The 19,729-nt window shown below is 41.1% G+C and overlaps 1 protein-coding gene across 10 annotated transcripts in view; it reads right to left on the bottom strand.

Annotated features, from left to right (window-relative positions):
* PLCH1 (phospholipase C eta 1) overlaps positions 1–19,729 on the bottom strand; it is a 94,583-nt gene that overhangs the window by 29,147 nt on the left and 45,707 nt on the right. For 9 of the 10 annotated variants that reach the window (XR_014588444.1, XM_083849529.1, XM_083849530.1 and 6 more), the window contains 14 exons: positions 18,991–19,111; positions 17,541–17,712; positions 15,256–15,363; positions 13,007–13,168; positions 10,835–10,906; positions 7,860–7,951; positions 7,028–7,128; positions 6,078–6,257; positions 5,874–5,981; positions 4,694–4,818; positions 4,158–4,242; positions 3,410–3,556; positions 2,944–3,023; positions 1,198–1,558 (listed from right to left, as the gene is read on the bottom strand). Coding sequence is in view for 9 of the 10 variants with exons in the window: in XM_083849529.1 (XP_083705655.1) it covers positions 1,198–1,558; positions 2,944–3,023; positions 3,410–3,556; positions 4,158–4,242; positions 4,694–4,818; positions 5,874–5,981; positions 6,078–6,257; positions 7,028–7,128; positions 7,860–7,951; positions 10,835–10,906; positions 13,007–13,168; positions 15,256–15,363; positions 17,541–17,712; positions 18,991–19,111 (1,914 nt within the window). In the remaining variant the exon portion in view is untranslated. The remainder of the gene's footprint in view (positions 1–1,197; positions 1,559–2,943; positions 3,024–3,409; positions 3,557–4,157; positions 4,243–4,693; positions 4,819–5,873; positions 5,982–6,077; positions 6,258–7,027; positions 7,129–7,859; positions 7,952–10,834; positions 10,907–13,006; positions 13,169–15,255; positions 15,364–17,540; positions 17,713–18,990; positions 19,112–19,729) is intronic. The other variant, XM_083849532.1, reaches the window with a different exon arrangement.

Genomic DNA, 19,729 nt, shown 5'->3' with positions numbered 1-19,729 from the left:
CTATCTTATTCTAGAGCAACACCTGGGCTGGCAGAAGCTGCTGCTCCACAGCAGAGAACGCTGGGGGCAGAGCAGCACTTCTGCCCCTCAGCCCCCGAGCCAGGTTCCCCGTGTGCTCTCCTTCTCTCACCAAGGCTAGGCGGCCAGCACTTCTGGCTGCTCAGTGCCAGCAGGCACAGCCCTGCAGCGACCAGCTCGAAAGTGCTGAGCTGCCAGGAGCAACCAGAACCAGAGCACCCGGTCAGCCCTGCAGCCCCACAGGGATGGCGTGCATGAGTGCACGCGCTCTTTCCAAACAAACAAATAAACGACCCCCAAAAAGCAGCGTAGATGTCCTAGACTAGGTACAAGCTAAGGGTGGAGACAGCAGGTCTAATGAACTACAGCCATTGCATTCAAAGCTTTCTGGACTTATTTAAATATTCCAGTAAATCAGCTGTTAGGCAGGTCATCGAACATGCCAACTTTGCTGAAGTCAGGGGATTGACTTCAAAGTACCGGATTTCAAAGGCCAGACTAATGTTGCTGAAAACACTTAGAAAAAATCCATTTTAAGAATTGTGTTGTGCATCAACAAAGACCAAGATTTTATCCTTGTACGCTTTCCATGTAACTTTGGTTACTTAATCTATTTACTTTAGAAGGACAGTATCGAGACTGTTGGATACAGTCTGTACTACTGTCACCCCTTTTACATCTATTTGAAAGTCTGCACTGGTCTTTACATACACTGTATCCAAAAACATATGTTGCATTAACTTCTTCCTCCTTGAAAACAGGGAGAAACACCATGCCAGCAGCTCTGTTTTCATAAGGAAATGGACCGTAGCAAACCAGAAATTGATGAAGATTAATTGAACATGTTCTTAAAGAAAGAAACAATTTTTCTTTCTTACAAAGAGAAATTTGGAAAACATCCTTTTAAGACCACTTCCAGAACCTATTGCAATTTATTTGCCTAGTTTGGAGACAGCTTTCCACTGTCACCCCAAGTGAAGGGGTTTTGCTTATCAGAGAGTCTGAGGAGATTAAAAACGTATGTGAGCTGTTAAAAATACTAGAGTCTCAGGCATGTGTCGTTTCACCCAGTAACTCATTTGAGTTAAATAGAACTACTTGCATATAAATTGCAGAACCGAGCCTTTTAATAGGCTATTTAAACTTAGTACACCAAAAGTAATTTTGGAAGTTTCTTACCAGATGTGTTTTCTTTTCCTTTGGCATCCTGAGCAGTTTCATTATCCGGGCACGGCAGTCCTACCAGAAGGTATTTGTCCACTGGCATAGAAGCAGGACGTGCTTGCAAACTCCGGCTTGTACGCCTTACGACTCCTTCTTTGTCCTTCAGGTCTGCTGGCTCAGAGGTACTGTCTTTAATTTCCGTGGCTTCCAGAAAACCCATTTTACTTTTCTTTCTGCCTTTTGCAGGTGCACTAGCTGTGCGCCGGAGAATCCGGTCACCAATAGATCGCTTCCGTACATAGTGACCGCTGGTTTCAGCAGCGTTGTGCTTAGGGTTCTTGTTAAACAACCCTCTGAGTCCTATCAGCTGCTTATTCTGAAAAGACAAGAACGACCAAGTTTCCAAGTGAGTTCAGACTGCTACGGAAGCATGCAGTGAAAACGGTTGCTTTCTAAGCGTTTATGAATGATGAATACAAAGTTAAAATGCAGCAAAGCAAAAATTCACACCAAGCAATACACATCTACTCTGACCGAGGAACTATCAGCATAGGTCTCCATGAATTCATGCATGTCTGTATTTCTCCTCATTACAATGGCAGCCTGCCACAATTACAAGAGAGGTTTGCTCCAAGTCTCCTAATCAGAGGTGACAAGACTGTAAGAAATGTACTGCAGTGACAGGCTAGACATTAATTTGGAGTTCTATGCATGGGCTTCATCAAAGCAAAACTCAAATGTTTCAGAGTCTGAATGAAGAATGATGCAGTTTGGTAGTTACAGATCATGCGATTAGGAACCATTCGAAAATCTGTGCCCAGCAAGTGCAAAGTGCATGCTAATGAAGTCTACCTTTGTGGCTCCTAGAAAGTGCAATATTGTGTAACTGGGATTGAGGATTAAAGGGCTCCACTGAAAGGCAAAAAATGCAGATATGTTTGGCTAATGTTTTCAAGACCGTGACACAAAAAACAAGGTAAATAGTTCATCAACTGTAAATATCACTCCCATAATATAAGCATTCAACAACTAGCTTACCGAATACCAGGTTCTAGTGCAGTGCCCTCAACATTTACTGCTGAAGTAAAATTGATTTTAAAAAGAAATGTACTCACTGGATCTAGATGTGAAATAATGGTTAGGTGGTAACAGTAAGCACATTTGTAATGCACGCATACTAAGACTAGAGTAACAGCATGTTACACTTTCCTTGCTTACAGCCTGCAATTAAAAAAAACCCACCCAGATTATGAGCTATATCCTCCTGCTCCCTGAGCGCTCTGACAGAAGCATCTCTGCACTGTTATTGCCGTATCTCAGCTGGAGAGAGCCAAGGGTTTTACTGGACACAGGTGTGCTGTGAATGGGTGCCCTGGCTCAGTGCTCCTCAGAGAAAACACTAGGAATAGGGAATTGCAGTTTGCTTCCCTGAACACGGTGATGCTTAGCAGTGTAGGTAGGTATCTATACAGGTAACAGTAGAAATGAAGACATCAATTCAAGGACAACAGAGAAGCTGACGTTATGCTTTTCCATGGCTGTACAACCCAAATAACTTCTTTGAACTTTATTACTGGTCAGCGGCAGAGTGGGCTAGGCTCTACTAATCCACTGTACAGAATGCCACAACGCCCAAACCATAAGAAATATTTAGAAAAAGCACAAATCCTGTGAGGTTCTCTGGTACATTTAAACCCATTTTTATCAGAAGAATTAAAACAAAACAATCATACGAGTATGTACATTTCCAGATATACCTACCTTTCCATAGATTTCATTAATGGTTATATGAACAAATATGGATGCTTCTGTCAGTCCTTCCAAATACACATGGCGGTAACCTTGTAAAGTAATAACAGTGCATTATTATACTCAGCAGTATGCATTCTACTGAATAACTGGCAATGACTGTCTATAAAAGTGAAAGATATATATACCTGCTGTCTTAAATAAATCCTATTATGCCTTCATGAGATTTCCAAGCCGCCCAGTACAAATTGCCCCAAAGTTAGAGACAAGAGCAGAAATTTCCAAAAGTGAGCCATCCAAACTCCTTAAAGTAACGGTGAATACACTACACTAACGTAACAGAACTGTCCAAGATCACACGTGAAGTCTCAGAGAAACAGGCATATATCCTACGCTGAGACCTTGCCTTAAACTTTAAATTCAAAGGCCTTTGATCTTCAGTTAGATCTCTAACTTGAGAAAAACATGTGAGACTAACCAGGCACAAGGCTGCTAAAGGCCACGGTTCTTTGTCCCACGAAGTCTCGCCCAATAGGGTCATGGTCCCAAACGAGAAATCGGACCAAAGCTATTTCAGGCATGTGAATGGTAAAAGTGAGTGTTTCCTCCCAAACAGGATTAAACCCTGTGAAACAAACAGAGCAGAAATTTGGTGAAAAAAAGCCATAGCAAGTGCTAGCCTTAATTTTCAAGATGCACAGCAAGAGGCATTAGAAACAAGTAGACCAAATACAAAAAAGAATATTCATTATTTATTGCTCATCTAGATCTAGGATCTCTCATAATCTCCACTACAGAAATAATTGAAAACAAGAGAAATCTGTCTCCTAAACAGCTTTTACAAACAAAGTGGTTCTGGTTGGGTAGCTGGCAGGGATAGAAAGGCAGGCTGCTGTTTTGCAGAACTGTGGTAAGCATTCATTTCATTCGAAATTAAACATGTATTTTATACGTTTTAAAATATACTTGGAATTTCTGCCTAAAGGAGATTTAAGAACAATCCAGTAGATAGATATTGTGGTGAACAGTTCTCTTCCTTTACCTGTCACTTGCCTGTCTCCCTACACCAGAAATTTTACTTAGAAAGCAGAATTAATTTAAAAGACAATCATTTGATTTCATCAGGTAAAAAGCTTTGCAATTTAAATAGTAATAACAGATACTGAATCATTTATAATTACTTAATATTTAACTCTAAGAAAAGGAAATTAGCTAGATTATCTTACCATTGTCATCAACCACCCTGGTCTGATCTTTACAGCAGTCAACAGGTAATCCAATAATTTCCACCTCGACAAAAGGATCTATTATCTGGTTTTTTTTTGGAAACAACAGTATTTTAAAAGCAAGCTAATGATACCAGTCAATGTTAATTCTCAAGGAATCTCATGCAGAGAATTGATTTCAGTTCATATAAGAATTCAAAAACTTTTCATCGTGTGAATTTTCAAGCAGTACAATCATGCAAAATAACTTCATGAACCACAATCATATGTGATTTGTAGTCTCAAGAACTATGGCCAGTTATGAGTTATTTTCAAAAAAAGTGAAGTCATGCTGAAAATACGAAACAAATTAGTTCATAAAGATCACGTATAGGATACAGACTCTGTGGGAAAAGGTAGTATTGGTGACCAAAAGCTTGACAGCATCTGAAATTATTGGTATATTTAAATAAGGTGAAAATTTATTTGAGACATATGCTGCCATGTCACTCTAGGACCCCAGGATAAAAGCATTTGTTGGTATCAGTGTAGTTTACCTCTCCTCTGTCACCCAACATTGAGTCAGGAGGCTTAGGTAGCTGCTGTCCACTGATTATTTTCAGAATGAGCTGCTTTTTGGGACTGGCAGGAAGTGGATCGGCAGAGTAGGGGTTGAATGTGCCTGAAAGTTGGCAAGGAAGGAGAGCAAGGGTAAGGAAAAAGATGCACTGAATAAATACCGTCCCCCAAGATGCATGCACCTAGCCAAAATTCAGGCATTATACAAACTTGCAGAGTATGGAGCAGCTGTTAATGAATTTTAAAACTTTTTCTTTTTTTTCCCCAATCCTTTCTGAGCTTAGCAGCCTTTCTTTACACAATTACAAGACAGAAAGACTACCCCCACCGAGAGGAGGGTTTTGCAAGATTTACACTCATTTGGAAAAAAAAAACTGTCTTCTATAGCATAGTAGCTTCAAAAAAACAAATAGTTGTATCCTAGATCTCCACTCTGATTGTGCTTCTTGCACACCTGCACAGATGTTAAGAAAAACAAGCAGCTAGGACTGAGTTCCTCAGCAACTGTGCCTGCTTGAAGTTCCCAAACTGCCTCTGCCACTTCTGGAATACCTGCCACTGTTTCTTATGGCCATATTGAGAAAATTGCCTATGGACACATTGAAAGAAAATTGCCTAGGGATACAAGAAAATTGCCTAGGGACACAATCAGATCCAAAATCCTCCAAATGTGGAAGGATTGGCACTGCATAACACTGAAAACCATTTGCTTCTGTTATAACGGAATTTTCAGGACGGAACCAATCCCTTTTAAAGAGAACAAGCTAATTCCACTGAATAGCTTGACAGCTGGAGCAAGTCCTGGTACGTGGTCCTGGGCCTTGCTCTTCTTGTTTGGCTGTCCTAGGAGCTCCTTTTCTTTTTTTCCTTTTTAAACGCTTACTAAAATGGAGCCCTGGAAATATGTCTATAATAACTACAAGGAATTGCATACCGGTACTTATACAGTCTGAGAGGTAAACACCATTTTTTGAAGACAATATCTGAATTCTGAAGCAAAACAAGCTTACAGATATATGGAAATGTGAAAGAGATTCCACATATGTCCTTATTTGTCTTTCTTGCGTCTTAGCAACTTCTCCAAAATAACATTTTTGGAAAATGTTTTTTTTTGAAAGGTTTGACACTTACAGTAATAAATGTATAGTGGGACATTACCTTTGCACATCTGCTGAGGTTTGAGGACATAACCACAGTTGCCATTTACCCTAAATTTTGCTTCATTTAATTGCATCACACGTCCTTCAGACTGGTAGTTTAGTGCCACTGTTGAATGAGAAGACTCAGGTGTCACTTATAAAGATAATATTTACTTAGCACAAATACAAGAAGTGAGAAATTAGATTACTGTGCAGCACCTACCTAACTGGCAACCAACATTCCAGTACGGTAAAGGGTTAAAGTTGCTGGAGTCGATCCGATATGCCGATGGGTAGACCCTTGTAAGCTGCTTCTGGTTGTAAAGCATGAACTGTTCAGCCTTCTGCTGCACTGCTTGGTGGGCTCTTGTTTCACTGAACGACAGCACGTTCCCTGTTGATCCTGTGTGCATTGTTAATGAACAAACAAGTTACAAAGCAATCCTGGGGAAGGAAGGCCTGAACTCAGACCTCAGCTATACTGGTATTAACCGAGGGGAACAGTAGTTTTAGCCCAAATTTACACCAATAGATTATCTCATCATACTCAAACCATATGCTGTGTAACTGAGGCATAGCAGTTTTCCCTTCCAGGAGCATCTTCTGTTCTACCCACAAGTTTCAAGACTTGCAATGAAAGCCAAACAAGCTCATGCTAATTGCTGGGGTCTTTTCTCCTGCACAACCCTGGATACAAGTGCTATGAACAACCTACAGAGAAATCTACAAATGGAAGTGTAATCAAAACCATCCTTCTGGGGAGCTTACAACCAGGGAGAAGAAGTGCCCACCAGCAGGGATTGCATTTATTTATCACAATTCAACCTTATCGTGTTACTAGACACTATTTAAAATCGATAACATTAAATGATGACAACACTTCCCATAAAACTGTAAACCAGGAAAGCATTCTCCTGAAATTAAAAAAAAATAAATCATTTTTAATATTGCTACTAAAACATGATTATAGGAAACCAAGGGAAAAGGGTATTTACTACGGAAGGGTGGGGTGGTGCTTTACTCTTTCTCCATATTTAAGTAAATGGAATAAATAACTTACTATTCTGCTTTTAAAATATCTTTGAAATACGAGGGAAACCCTGAGATCAGATATGCTTCCTATCAAAACAGAGAAGAAAAATGCATGTGTAAGTCTTGCACCGGCATCCTTACCGTCATCTACTATATCCTGGGCTGCCACGGAGTTTGTGTACACCACCAGGTCAGACAGAGCTCGGCACAGCTTCACAGTTTTTCTTCGACGAGTCAGTCTGCTGAATTATATTTAATATATAAAACAAAGCAGGAATTTTTCAATATTTAAAGCATATTTGAATCCCCTTTATGTTTTTCCATCAGTAATGAAAAACACGTGTGCAACTCGAGCTGAAAAGAAAGGTGCAGTAAACAGGGAACCCCATGGGGCAAGCCTCCTTCGAGAGGGTTCTGAGCAACCTTCGAGATGACTGTTCCCCTTCTACCTTCGGTCACAGCGCACAAAATTTTTCATTTACAACATAATGAAATGGCCGCACCGTGGCTCTTATAGACAAAAACAAGGCAGACAGCTTTGAGCTGCATCTGGAAAGGAACGTTTCAGTGACAGCAAATGCATTCTCGATGGTGCTTTTTTGATTGCTTTTTCTTTACATTCTCAAATGTAATAAAGTTGGCCGGGCTGTGATGTACCCTTATTTAGCCTAAGCAGTTTTTGTTGAACACTATTTACAGCATGAAAAATGTAGATTGGCATTTTTCCATTAGAAGAGTATTACTACCACATTTCTTTTCAGTTTAAGGGTAATTGCTATTTGCAACCTATGAAAATCTACACATTCAGAATATCAGGCTACAGCAGTCACAGCGAAATATACACCGAGAGCAGTGTCATAAATGCCTTGCTCTTAAAAACAGACTTATCTGAGGCAGTGACGTATACATATTAATAGTAATAACAATGCTCTAGCTCTAACCGAACATAAAATTGTGGTGATTCTTAGCTCACCTGTGGAGCTGCCCTGCTTCCTTTCCAGAAGAGTTTTGCTGATTTTCTTCATCGTCTGATGCGCTGTATTTGGATGTTGCCTTCCCTGCTTTCTGGTGGGAAAGAATTAAGCACAGCTGTGTCAGTGCATGGGGATGATTCTGTACGTTCACATTACCACGATCAGTGACACGTGGGTTGGTGAGCTGCCACAGGTTCACAGCAGGGACCACCGTCCTGCATGGATGCAGAACGACCCCTGGGTGTTCAACAGCAGACAGTCCTCAGCAGAACAGCGAACGCTCCCAGGCATACAGGGAAGGAAAGCCAACAGAAAGCATCTGTGCTCTGGTCTCACTTTGAGCCCAGGGAGCCCAGCCACCAGCCGGGGAGCAGGTCTACCTGCTGGCCAGCAGTGGAGGCCAAGGTGGAAGAGAATCGTTTCTGCAAACCTGCCAGGCTGTTGCAGCCCACCACGTACACAAACAGGCTGTGCGTGGAGCTGAGCAGCAGGGAGAGGAGAGCTTTGAAGAGCTCCGCGCTGCTCCACTGCCTCCAGTACGCTGGCACTGGTTCTGCCGCATTGCTAAGGGCCCGCACCATATTTAACAAATAGCACCACACGGTAGGATCTAAATGAACAGAGCGTTGCTTTAACCTATGCTCCCCCGCCCCCCCCGCAATTTAGGAAATGTAACAAACGCATTCACAAAGCTGAGAACACAAACAGCCTCTGGGCAAAACTCTCAAACATATTTTTTCTACTGCTTTTTGAGCTACGCAAATGAGCATTCAAATTATTCTAATTTATTACAGTGTACAGTAGAGCAACTAGCTATGATAAAAAGATTAAAATCTCAAAAGCACCTTTTTAAGCATCTACTCTTTCAGTTTCCAATTTCAACATTGCATCTTTTGTAACACTAACTATAGTTGAAACGAGAGTTTCTTTAATTCCCTTCTCCTCATGAGGTAATTCACAAAATAACTGAAAGCTCCTTATCCTTCTGCTCATACAGCTAGATGATAATTGAACACAGAATTAATTTCTCCTGCTATGATAAACCAATAATGCTCATAATCTAGTACATGCTTTAGTTTGCTGTGTTTAGTGCTGAAATAAAGTTGACCACAGTGGAAACCATTTGCAGAGTTCAGTTTTGGAACCCAGAGGTGTGGACTGTGGATGATTCCCGCAGTTATCCTGCAGGAGTTACCAGCCTCAGCCTCTCGGTCCTCCACTGGCAATTTTTAGAGTTTACATGTGGGTACAGTTGGCACAAGAGCCAGGCTGAAAACATCCCAAGTCAATATCCCTGGCTGGATAATTCTACACCTGCAAAGATATCAATAACAACTATCCTTCCCAGCTCCCTTAAGCTGTAAAAGCATAAGGGGGAAGCTACTGGCTCAGCCTACAATATAATCATTAATTATAATATATACAGCCTTTTTTTTTTTTTCCCCAGCAGAGAATGGGCTTTCCTACCTGCTATATCCCTTAGAATAACTAGTCCAAGTAATTAAATTGCTGACATGCTTTCCAGCCCTCGGTGTACCAGCTGTTTTTAGTGGCTCCATGTTGTGTCTGTGACATCTCACCCACAGACTTTTTCCCCAGCAGCGAGCACAGGGTGCGAGGTGAAGCATCCATTAGCATGCACTGCGGGTACTTGCAGATCTCAGCACATACGGACTGAGTAACGTGCACTTAGCTAAAGCCACTGAAAGAAATACAGCCAAGTTAGAGATGCAAGCTTGTAATCTAACTGTAAATACGGGTCCTGGTATTTGCTACTTAGAGAACTGTTGATGGCTTCTAGCTGGATTCACAGCAGGTAAGGCGGTGGCCGCTTAAATTCTATGATGTGTTTCATAATTGCTGCTTCTCCTGAATTGCTGTGGAGATTTCCAGTTACACAGCACGCTTCCTGCTCAGCTGCAGCTTTCACCACGGGCAGCACTGAAGGGGAACGCAGACAACCGGCGGGCCGCAGCACAGCGACAGGGCTGCGGGCCCACCTCACGGCTGCAGGCCCGCCTCGTGGCTGCAGGCGCGCCTCACGGCTGCAGGCCCACCTCACGGCTGCAGGCCCGCCTTGCGCCTCTCCCACCGCCCACCATCTGACGGCTTCCTCGCTTGGTGCCTGCTCGTGGGCCCTGCGAGGAGCTGTCGGGAAACGAGCTCGCGTGGGGCTACACGTTCATTAAAGCCCAGCCACGGGCCCTGCTGGAGTGAGGGAAGGGGAGAGATGGGTGACAGCAACACATCTGCCAGGCAAGGGGATGAGGAGGAAAGACGGGCACACGTCCCTTTTGGTGGCCGGTATCTGCTCAGATGCACGGCTGTGAACGGAGACCTCACGCTCGTGGGGACTGCGTCAGCTCTTGCTTGCTGCAGTGCAGACCCACTGAAGCGGACGATGCGACCCAGCAGCTACACAGATGTATAAATAGCGCACACCAAACCGCGAGGAGGTCAGAGAAGAGCCCGATTTTACAACACGGGAGTGGTGGGACCAGAGCCACTGCTCAGTCACAGCAGACCCCGAAAACAAGCAGGAGGCCAGTAGGAAGCGCATTATATGGCTCTGCTCAGGGTGTGAAACGGGTAAATTTGGACCCCAAATGAAAAACACCATCAGCTGGGTGGGAGGAGGTCTGGAAAACAAGAACATACTGAAGCAGTTGTTTACGCTGCTCCTCTGCTGCTGCAAGTCTGATCAGAAAACCAGCAATTCCTCTTCACTAATAAAGATTAAACTCGTGGTCAGGCAAAAATGTTTTTGGTTTTGAGAGTGTCTGTCTTTGAATGATTCTCTGTACTCTTGGCAGCTATATTCTTCTTCTGAACAATAAAAATTATACCAAGTGTAACCAAGCAGTTCTTCTTCGTTGCCTCCATGCACACCATGCCTGTTCCAAGCAATAAGGCATACTGTGTTGTAAGAAAAGTCAGACATAAACCAGCAAAAGGAGTCTCTCATTTTACTTACTTTGTGTTTACCGAAGTTGCCCATTAATGATCGACTATGAGACTTTTTTCCACCTTCTTTTGTGTCCAGGTTCTGTGCAGAGAGAGTGCAATAATGAGTATAACTAGATAGCTTCAGAAGTATCTTTAAAAAGTCTGTTACAGTCTCTGAAAGACATGCCTTTAACCCCACAGTTTTATGATTCCTGATTTTAACCCCGAGTTTCTGTATGTCACTCTGATTCACTATTGTACGAGTACACTAAATGCACAAGAGAATAAAGGTAAAAGGGAAACAAAACCTAAACGCAACATACTGATCTCTGAACACAAATTTAAATCCAAAATCTCATTACAGGACTTTTCTCATTTCTTTACATAATTTTAGCTTAGCAATCCTCTAACAGTGAGGAAAAGAATTAACATTAATATTCAAGACAGCAACCAACCATGTAGAAAAACCAATTCAGCGAAAACAAGCAAACAAAAATGAAAGTGTACATAAAATAGCCGCAAAAGAAAAGGAGAGAAAAAAAATATATATCTGTCTAGCAGACATGGGCTTTTCATAGGCAGCCTGAAGTCCAGGTTTCACATCTATAGGCATGTCCCTAGACATTGGCTTGATAATTCCTGACAGCTTCTAGCTTTCTTCTGTCAGAAAAGCACATCCCTTTATCTTTCAGAGAGCAAAATAAAGACCTAAAGGTGCTGAAGAATATTCCCCCACCATTCCACAGCAGCTCCAACAAACTCGTTATTCACTGTCCTGTGTTGGACTTTACCTCTGGCTATTCTAACGATACAGGAACCAGATGGTTTCTTAACATCCAGGAAAGTCAATAATCCCTGTATCTACGTTCAATAATTTGTTCCTAGCTCCTTTCCTCCATAAAGCGTAGAAGCAAACCCTAGCAGATAAAGGAACAGTCTCTTTCAGACAAGAGCGAGTAGTGGTCAGTTTCAATAGCAAATCAAATTAAAACTTACAGTACACACTGCCCTTAAAAAAAAAAAAAAAAGATAACTTGATAATTACTGGAGATTAGTACATAATTTTGCATTGTGAATAGTTCTTTTTTTGGGGGGAGGTACCAGAGAACGTACGAAATATAATTATTCTAGCTCAAAATAATATTGAAACGGCTCATCTCTGATCATGTTTATGAACACACAGGTTGCCCTCTGAACTCCCACTTCTCTGACCTCAAAAAGGCCAAAGGGAGGAGGCAAGCTGACAGTTCTCATGCTGCAAAGCCACAATCTGGAAATAACCCTTCTTTCCCAGGTCAGATGGCTCTGTCCTTTGGGCTCTCACAGCCTCTGCTCATCGCAATGCAGCTTTGACCAGATATCTCAAGCATCAGGACAAGCTGAGCATATTTTCTGTAGTCAAGCCTGGCTTCAGGCAAAAGTCTCACAGGTCCATCCTTGGAGAAAGGTTGGCAAGAAATACAAAAAGCTAAAGAGTGAGAAGATGTGCAGAAAGCAGCACTGCACATACCTGACTTTGGAGACTTATACCAGTTAGAGTAGGCACATCCCTCTGAACAGTTCATTCCCTATTTAACATAACCAGGCTTTGCATCTGCTTGAGGTGAAATGTGGTGGTGGTGGATTCACGGTACAGACTCTACTGATGTACTCAAAATTCCAATACATTTCACTGTTTTGCAATACTAGTTTCATCTCAAAAGGGAAAAGAAACTTACCAATTCTTTATATAAGTCATATTTCTGGGTATGAAAAAACAGAACCTTGCTTAGGGCAGTAAAGCACGATCCCATGTTCTACTGCTGTACAAAGCAGCCACCAGCATTGCAGGCAGCAGACAACACTGCCAGTTATCACTGCCAGCCTTGATAGGACTAAGGCAGTAGAGAGAGGGTTTTCCCCAAAACCTAGACACAGACCAAATGGTTTGACAGTTGTTTGCAATATCAGTGCTTGCTCAATTAATTGCTTCCAACTTTTACAAGGAAATAAAACAGGTTAGAACAAGATACTCCTCACATTTATCATTCAAATCCTCTCCTTGGAGATTTTTTTCTGAAACAATTCCAAGTTTCCATTTTAGAGGAAATACAACTCTCAGATGCTGTTAGTAAGCCATTGCCTTTCTCATTTAAGAAACATGCAACACATCGCCTTGGCTAATATCCAGTATGTGCAGGGGGAAAAAAAAAACACCTACCTGTTTCAGGTTAACACTTAGACCTTCGTGAGTTGCCTTTAACAGTGCTCTCACAGTGAAGCTGTCAGGATCCTCTTTGTCCCTGATTTGCGATTCTTTTATCAGAGATTCAAGCTTTGTTCTTATAAAAGATTCCACTTGGTGCTCTGTTGCACCATTACTCTGAAAAGCATCAAGAAATCCGGTTAAAATAGCTTACTATCTCCAACACTTCTGGGACAGCCTGAGGGAGCATTACACATGCCTCAGGCACTCCCAGCATTTCTTTTCACTGTGCAAAGAAAAGGTTCTTGCGTAATCCTGCTCCGATTGTGGCTTTTATTGTCACTGCCATCATCCTTTCTTTTCTTTAATCCCCTTGACACATCATTTGCACTGCCTCACCAAAGTACTGTCCAGCACACAGACCACCCCAGGCCCTGGTGGTGGCTCTGCTTCAAGCAGTCGCAAGCCTGACCCTCCTTCAAGATACAGCGGAGTTCACAGCCAACGCACCCACACAGTTCCTCAAACTATCAGCCCAAATACTATTAGATTCCTGCTCCAAGAAGTGAGACAGGGAAATAATTAATAGTAGCATGACACCAAACAGCCTCTTACGTAAGGTGCTTAAAACAAAACTGGATCCCACGGCACAGCAGCATGCACCGAGCATTCCTCTCTCCATGGGGCAGGAGAACTCTCCTGAGACAGGAGGAAACCAACTGTTTGTACTGACGTGCTCCTTTTCTGGCCACAAAAGACCTACTGCATTGGCTTTAAGGACTGCAGATTTTGTCTTAGGTCTTTCTGCTCACCAGAAGTGCTGAGTTCATGTTGGTAAAGCATATGTGGATTACAGAGTGCTCCTCTTCAACAGCACAGGACAGTGAATTGGGCAGTGAATTCCCTAAACTTAAACCTGCAGAAGTGTTTAAAGATACTGTACTTAAAGAAGAACCTGTACTTTAAACCAATCACAATCCTAAAGATTTATGGGATTACCCGTAATTAATACACAACATTTCAAATTCTATAGTAAATGCCAACAGAAATACAACAGTTGGAGACATTAAGCAGGCTGATTTATCCTACACTTCAAGCACTTACTGCAAGCAAAACTGTACTTCTGTATGAGACCGTCTTGTGGAGCATATGGCTTGAATGACATCCAAGTGCAACCTAACCTCTAAATTATTAATAAATTAATCAGGATTTTGTCTAGTAGGACAAAGGGATTTAGTTTATCTAAGAAAGCAAAATCTGTCCTTTTGTGTCATGTACACAAATCCTCCAAAAGGTGTTTACTGACTGTAGCATTTTAGCAACTTCATGGTAGGGGGAGAACCAGCATAAATATCTGCTTCCTCTGAATCAGTTCAGATGGGGACTTCTGTCACCTGTAAAGCAAACCCCAAGCTACTTTGACAATCCTTCCATTGCCAATAGCTGGCATAAATGATACAGAGAAGTTAAAAGCTTGCTATTCAAACCATAAACAGATAATGAGAGCTACACTAAGGAGCTTCTGTGTGGCAACAAGGCAAACTCACTGGGCTACATTCAGAAGCAAAGATAAACAATATTATACTTGCTAAATATTAATTTGAATTTGATCTATTCTTTCTGCATCTCCCTTGATAATATCTTCTTTGTTCAAAAATTTTGACTGGTGAAGCAAGGCTGCCTTCTGACTTGAAAAAAGCACCTGCTGGATAACATGTATTAGCATTGCACACCAGCTTCAGATTGTAGCCAAAAAAATCATTAGTAAAACCAACAGCAGAAAAATAAACAGCAGGAGTTAGGAAATAAAGAGAATAGAAAACAGTTTTCAGTGTCAGAAAAAAAGAAACAGAAAGATTAAAAATAAAAATGTTTCACATTCCAATTTCTTTTCATTTGCACATCTCTTGATAATTTTCATTTAGAAACTGTGTAGCACTTCCATCATATGATTGCTTTGAGTACTAAGCATTTGTACCTGAAAAATCTTAGCATGCTTATCGTGCTGGCATCAATGATTTCAGCCTAGTGTAAAATACTTATACCTGTTATTTATGTGGTATAAATGAGGAACAGCCTGCATTTCTGAACAAATTCATTCCACATCTAAATGTGGAATGATATAATTCCTGCATCCTAAGGACCTGACTTAGAAATCCAAGTTAAAAACCTTAGTCTGCTAACAACTGTAAGCAGGATTATGGAATATGCACACAAGAAATGTGAAGATAGAGCAGTTCTGGGAAACGTGTATATGCACATACATAGCAGGACTTTAATTTGCAGTCATCTTCAATTTCATCAGCGCTATCCTCATCAGAAACTTCTCCTTCCTCAGCATCTGCTCCAAGACTGTATGGCAACTTCTTTCCCTAAAAACAAGGAAAATATTCATGATGAATGCACACATAGTCAGTGTTACGTTGTGCAAAGACCAAAATATCCCTTTACTCAACTATTGCTTATTTAAAGGTGGCCATAGTTTAGAATTCAGTTTCAGAGAATCTCATGCAAACTGGCTCAAGGGGTCACGTCTTCACAAGGGGACTTAAGTATTTCTGGAAGAGTTTGCTATTGAAAGATATTTGCAAACACGTTCAAAAAAGCACGCTATCTCCCATCCCTGGAGCAACCCAGTGAGCGTCTGAATGATTTATTTTCAAGCTGCCTCCCAGATGCTTCAGGCTTACCCCCGGCAAGCAGACCATTGGTACTTCAAATAAAACTCAAGAATCAGTAGTTGATACATTATTATAGGCTCTGCATCAGAAGGGAAAATGCAGACACAGAAGAACTCACTGCGAGTAGCCATCATCATGAAGGAAGCAGCAAAATTTACTTTAATACTGCATGCTCACAACGCAGAAGGACCTTCAATTCAGTTCACACTTGAACGTTTACATGGGCTTAAACCCCTGTTACCAGAATTACTCTCCATATGCAGTAACAAAATGAGAATTATGGCCACCACTTGAAATTGTTTGGCTGATTAATCAATGCAGTGTTTCAAAGAAAAATATATAAAACTGTGCAAAAATAATAGCAAAAAAAAAAAAAGGGAAACTGGCTTACTTCAACCAGATGTTGATTCCTAAACACTTTATCTGTTCTAACATGACTGTTTAACTTAAACAGAAGATGGGAGATAAGGCTTTGTGACAAGGCACAGTGATGCTGAAAACAGAATTCCTCGTTCTAAAAACATCAGCCCAGCTCTGCACCGTTCTGTAACTATCCACACAGTTTCAGCCACTGATAGCTGAAACATCAATCTGAAGTTACAAACTCAAATGTGCTAGGAAGACCAGCGCAAAAGTTCATGGAAAACAGCACAGTGCTAAATCTCTTGCCTCTTATTCACTGCCAGTATTTCAAGCTAGGTCCGCTCTGTTTTGTCACGCGACTGACATTACCTACTGTTTTGTTCAGCTCCCTACGACGCTGACACTACCTGCCCACGGAGCTCATTAACCAGCAGTTACACAAGAAAAACACTTCAATGAAATTCAAAATCACAGCTGAGCACTTGAAGGTTTTCTAATTCAGAGTCACATCTCTACTATGTATCGAAATATGTTCGACCTAGCATCAAACCTAAACTGTGAATCACTGTAGACAGTTTGACATGGAGGATAGAGGGAAAAATGTTATCTCAAGGGCTCGCAGCAAAGTAATTGACTTTGTGTGTCAAAGTCAATTAGACAATCTAATAAGCTACAACGCTATTAATCATCCTCTCAAAGGCCTGCCTAGCATTTCTTTCTTATTAGATCCATCTTGGTCTTTGAAATTCCTTTCAGAGCAAATCTGTTTACATTGAGAGGCTCAAATAATTTATCTTGCATACAACACTTACTACAGTGCTCTAAGGCCTCCTCCCTTGCTGCTCTTTAGGTACCTTCTGAAGTGCTCTTTTCCATAAACACAGCTGATGAACCATGAAAATAGTTTCAGTTAGTGAACTACTGCTCATACCAAGGTGAGGAGGAAATGTGGGGTAATGCAGGAAAATGCAAGAAAATTTCAGCTGTTTTTATATTACTCCAAAATACTTTGTGCAATGGAAGACTGTAGGACGATGTTTAGATAATGCAGGGATATGAATGATAGGGAAATATATCCGCTAATAACATCAATTAGATTTCAGAAAAAGAAAAGTATCAGATAATTTTGTCACACTTCCTCCTATTCACAAAGATGCATTTTATATAATTTCTCTACTCTCCTGACTCAGTGCTAAGGTTTAAAAACCAGCATCTCTGACTGTAAGGCTCTTAGACAAGGTGCTGATGAAACAGAAAGACTTTTCTTTACATTGCTGTTGAAAACAACTCTTCGTTAAAACACTTAGAGAAGTATTCTGGGACACTTGTCAAGGCTAAGGCTTACCCTGTTTCAATGTGTCTGTGAAAAGCTCAGAATTGTAACTTACTGCATCTGTGCTCATCCTCACGGTACAGACAAACTGGCTCTCAAAAGCGAAAGATCTACATAAATACCACATGCTGACTTTTGTTGTATTTTGAACGCGTCACGAGTAGCAAATTACCTTCACTAGGATTTTCCCTTTCAGATTTTGAGGACTAGGAAGCTGCCTGGAGTCTCCGGTGACTATAGATGACAAGTCCAATTTGTCACCAAATATCTCCTTCAAGTACTGAGCAATCTTCTTCTGCTGTTGGATACTGCAATGATTCTCAATAGACAGTATCACTGGAAACCTAGAAACAAAAACCCCAGACAGTGTCATAACAGTGTTTTAAGACGGAAGACCTGCACAGCTTACCACAAAGTGTTTCAAGTAGTTTGCCTTTGCATTGTCAAGAGTCTGGAAACAGACTCACTTTGAGAGGAAGGACTTCACATAAGAACTCCCAAATCCCCATGGGCTCAGAATACCTTTGCTAATCCCTGCAGGAGGTTCTGCCCTCTCCTCCAACCCCGTCCCACTAGCGCCAAAGTTTGAAACGATTTGAACGATTTGCTTTTGTCTTAATAAGCGCAGCTACAGTGAGTCAGACCAAACCGCGGAAGATGACCAGACTGAGGAGAAGCAGAAATATTTGGCTATACTTTCCAGAATACTCTCACAGGCTCCAGGAATTCTCAGCTAAAGCCCCCTGAGCTAGAGCCTTTGTTCTGTATATAACTGCCTATTTCTTCCAAAGACTTGCCCAGTTATTTTTTTAAACCCTTGACAGCCCCAAAACTCTCTGGCAAGCAACCCTACAGCCCACCTACACACCATGAGGAACCACCTATTTCAGTTTTGAGTTCACCCCCTCCCAGTTCTACTCAATAAGACTAAATTTGGGTGCTTATATTTATTTATTTATTTAGCCTTCCCACACCCTCATTTTGGTGTCACTTTAAAGAAAAAAAAAGTACATATTTTCCTTTTCTTCTCCCCAGACTACTCAAAATTTTATCTACCCACTCATGATTTTTTGAGACTGTTATGTGTGTGTGTGTACATATAAACATAAACATGTACATGTATGGCTCAAGTCTCTGCAATTTTCATAATGAACGTTGTTATATAGTACCATGGAAAGAAAACTCAAATTTAAACATTACCTCTCAACTCTGTATTTTCTTATACTAAGTATGAGACAGCTTTTCAATTCTCCTACTGAAATAAAGTATTTCCTTAGGTAGAGAATATTACAGTGTTGATTTTTAAGGAGGATTTCCCAGGGGAAATGAGTGGGAAGTTCTGTTCAAACAAAGAACCAAAATAATCACTTGATATTGAACAGTCTCAGTCTGTTCAAAGTATTATTGAGTTTACAATGCATGAAAGGTCTTTCTAACTTTGGTTGAACTTCCTAATTAGATTGACAGTGTTGCTCATGAAGCTGATCAATAAATATGATACAGGGAGTAAGCAGGGGAACAGAATCAACTTTCTATTCCCTGTGTGTTTAAAGGAATACACGAACTTCCTGGTGTTGAACTTTGACATGAGATTAGTTACACAAAACAGACTCTGCACTTACTCATTTTTGACGAAAGCATACTTATTGATAGTTTCTGCCACATCACGGAAGAGTATTTTAGAGGTAAGCGTATACCCATGGTGCACTACCGGCTCTCCATCCGGACCATCCCAGCAATCCACTATGAAGACAAAAAAGCTATACATTAAGAGATGCCCATCATCTTATATTTTTCTGCTGATCTTCTTTGCCAACAGAACTCGTGTACACCACTCAACTGTACAGGTGTCAAGAAGTTTCATTCAACCCACTACACCTTCCCAGTTAACACTAACAAAACAGTCTTTTCATATACTAAACACAGTATCTGCAACCTGAGCCTGACTCCCCCCTTATATTAAACTCATTTTTTCCTCATATACAAAATTACAAAGGTGGAATAGATCAAGTAATGTTTACAGCTACCTATTGGGAAAGCAGCTTCTGCAGCCTTTTTTTTTTTTATATCTAGTCTTTTTTCCCCTTGCTGTTAAACTTGCCATTGATGACTAAGTGTGTAGTGGGAGTAGCACTGAGATCATCACACGCCAATATGAAATACGAATGGATTGAGACAATAATACTTCTAATGCATTAGTGTGGTCTGGATTTACATCAAACTTGTTGCTACTGCTGCCTCTATAGAAAGTTAACTTCACGAAAGACAAGCTACAGAGCTCTTACCTACACTGTACGGTACCTACATGAGTTCTGAAGTGAGGCAAAATAACATACTACTGTGCTAAAGTGAACTTTCCTA

This window comes from Anser anser (genome assembly GCF_964211835.1).
Source record: "Anser anser genome assembly, chromosome: 9".
NCBI classification, from domain to species: Eukaryota; Metazoa; Chordata; class Aves; order Anseriformes; family Anatidae; genus Anser; species Anser anser.
Note: the sequence above shows the minus strand (reverse complement) of the source record. Positions and strands in the feature narration are given on the sequence as shown.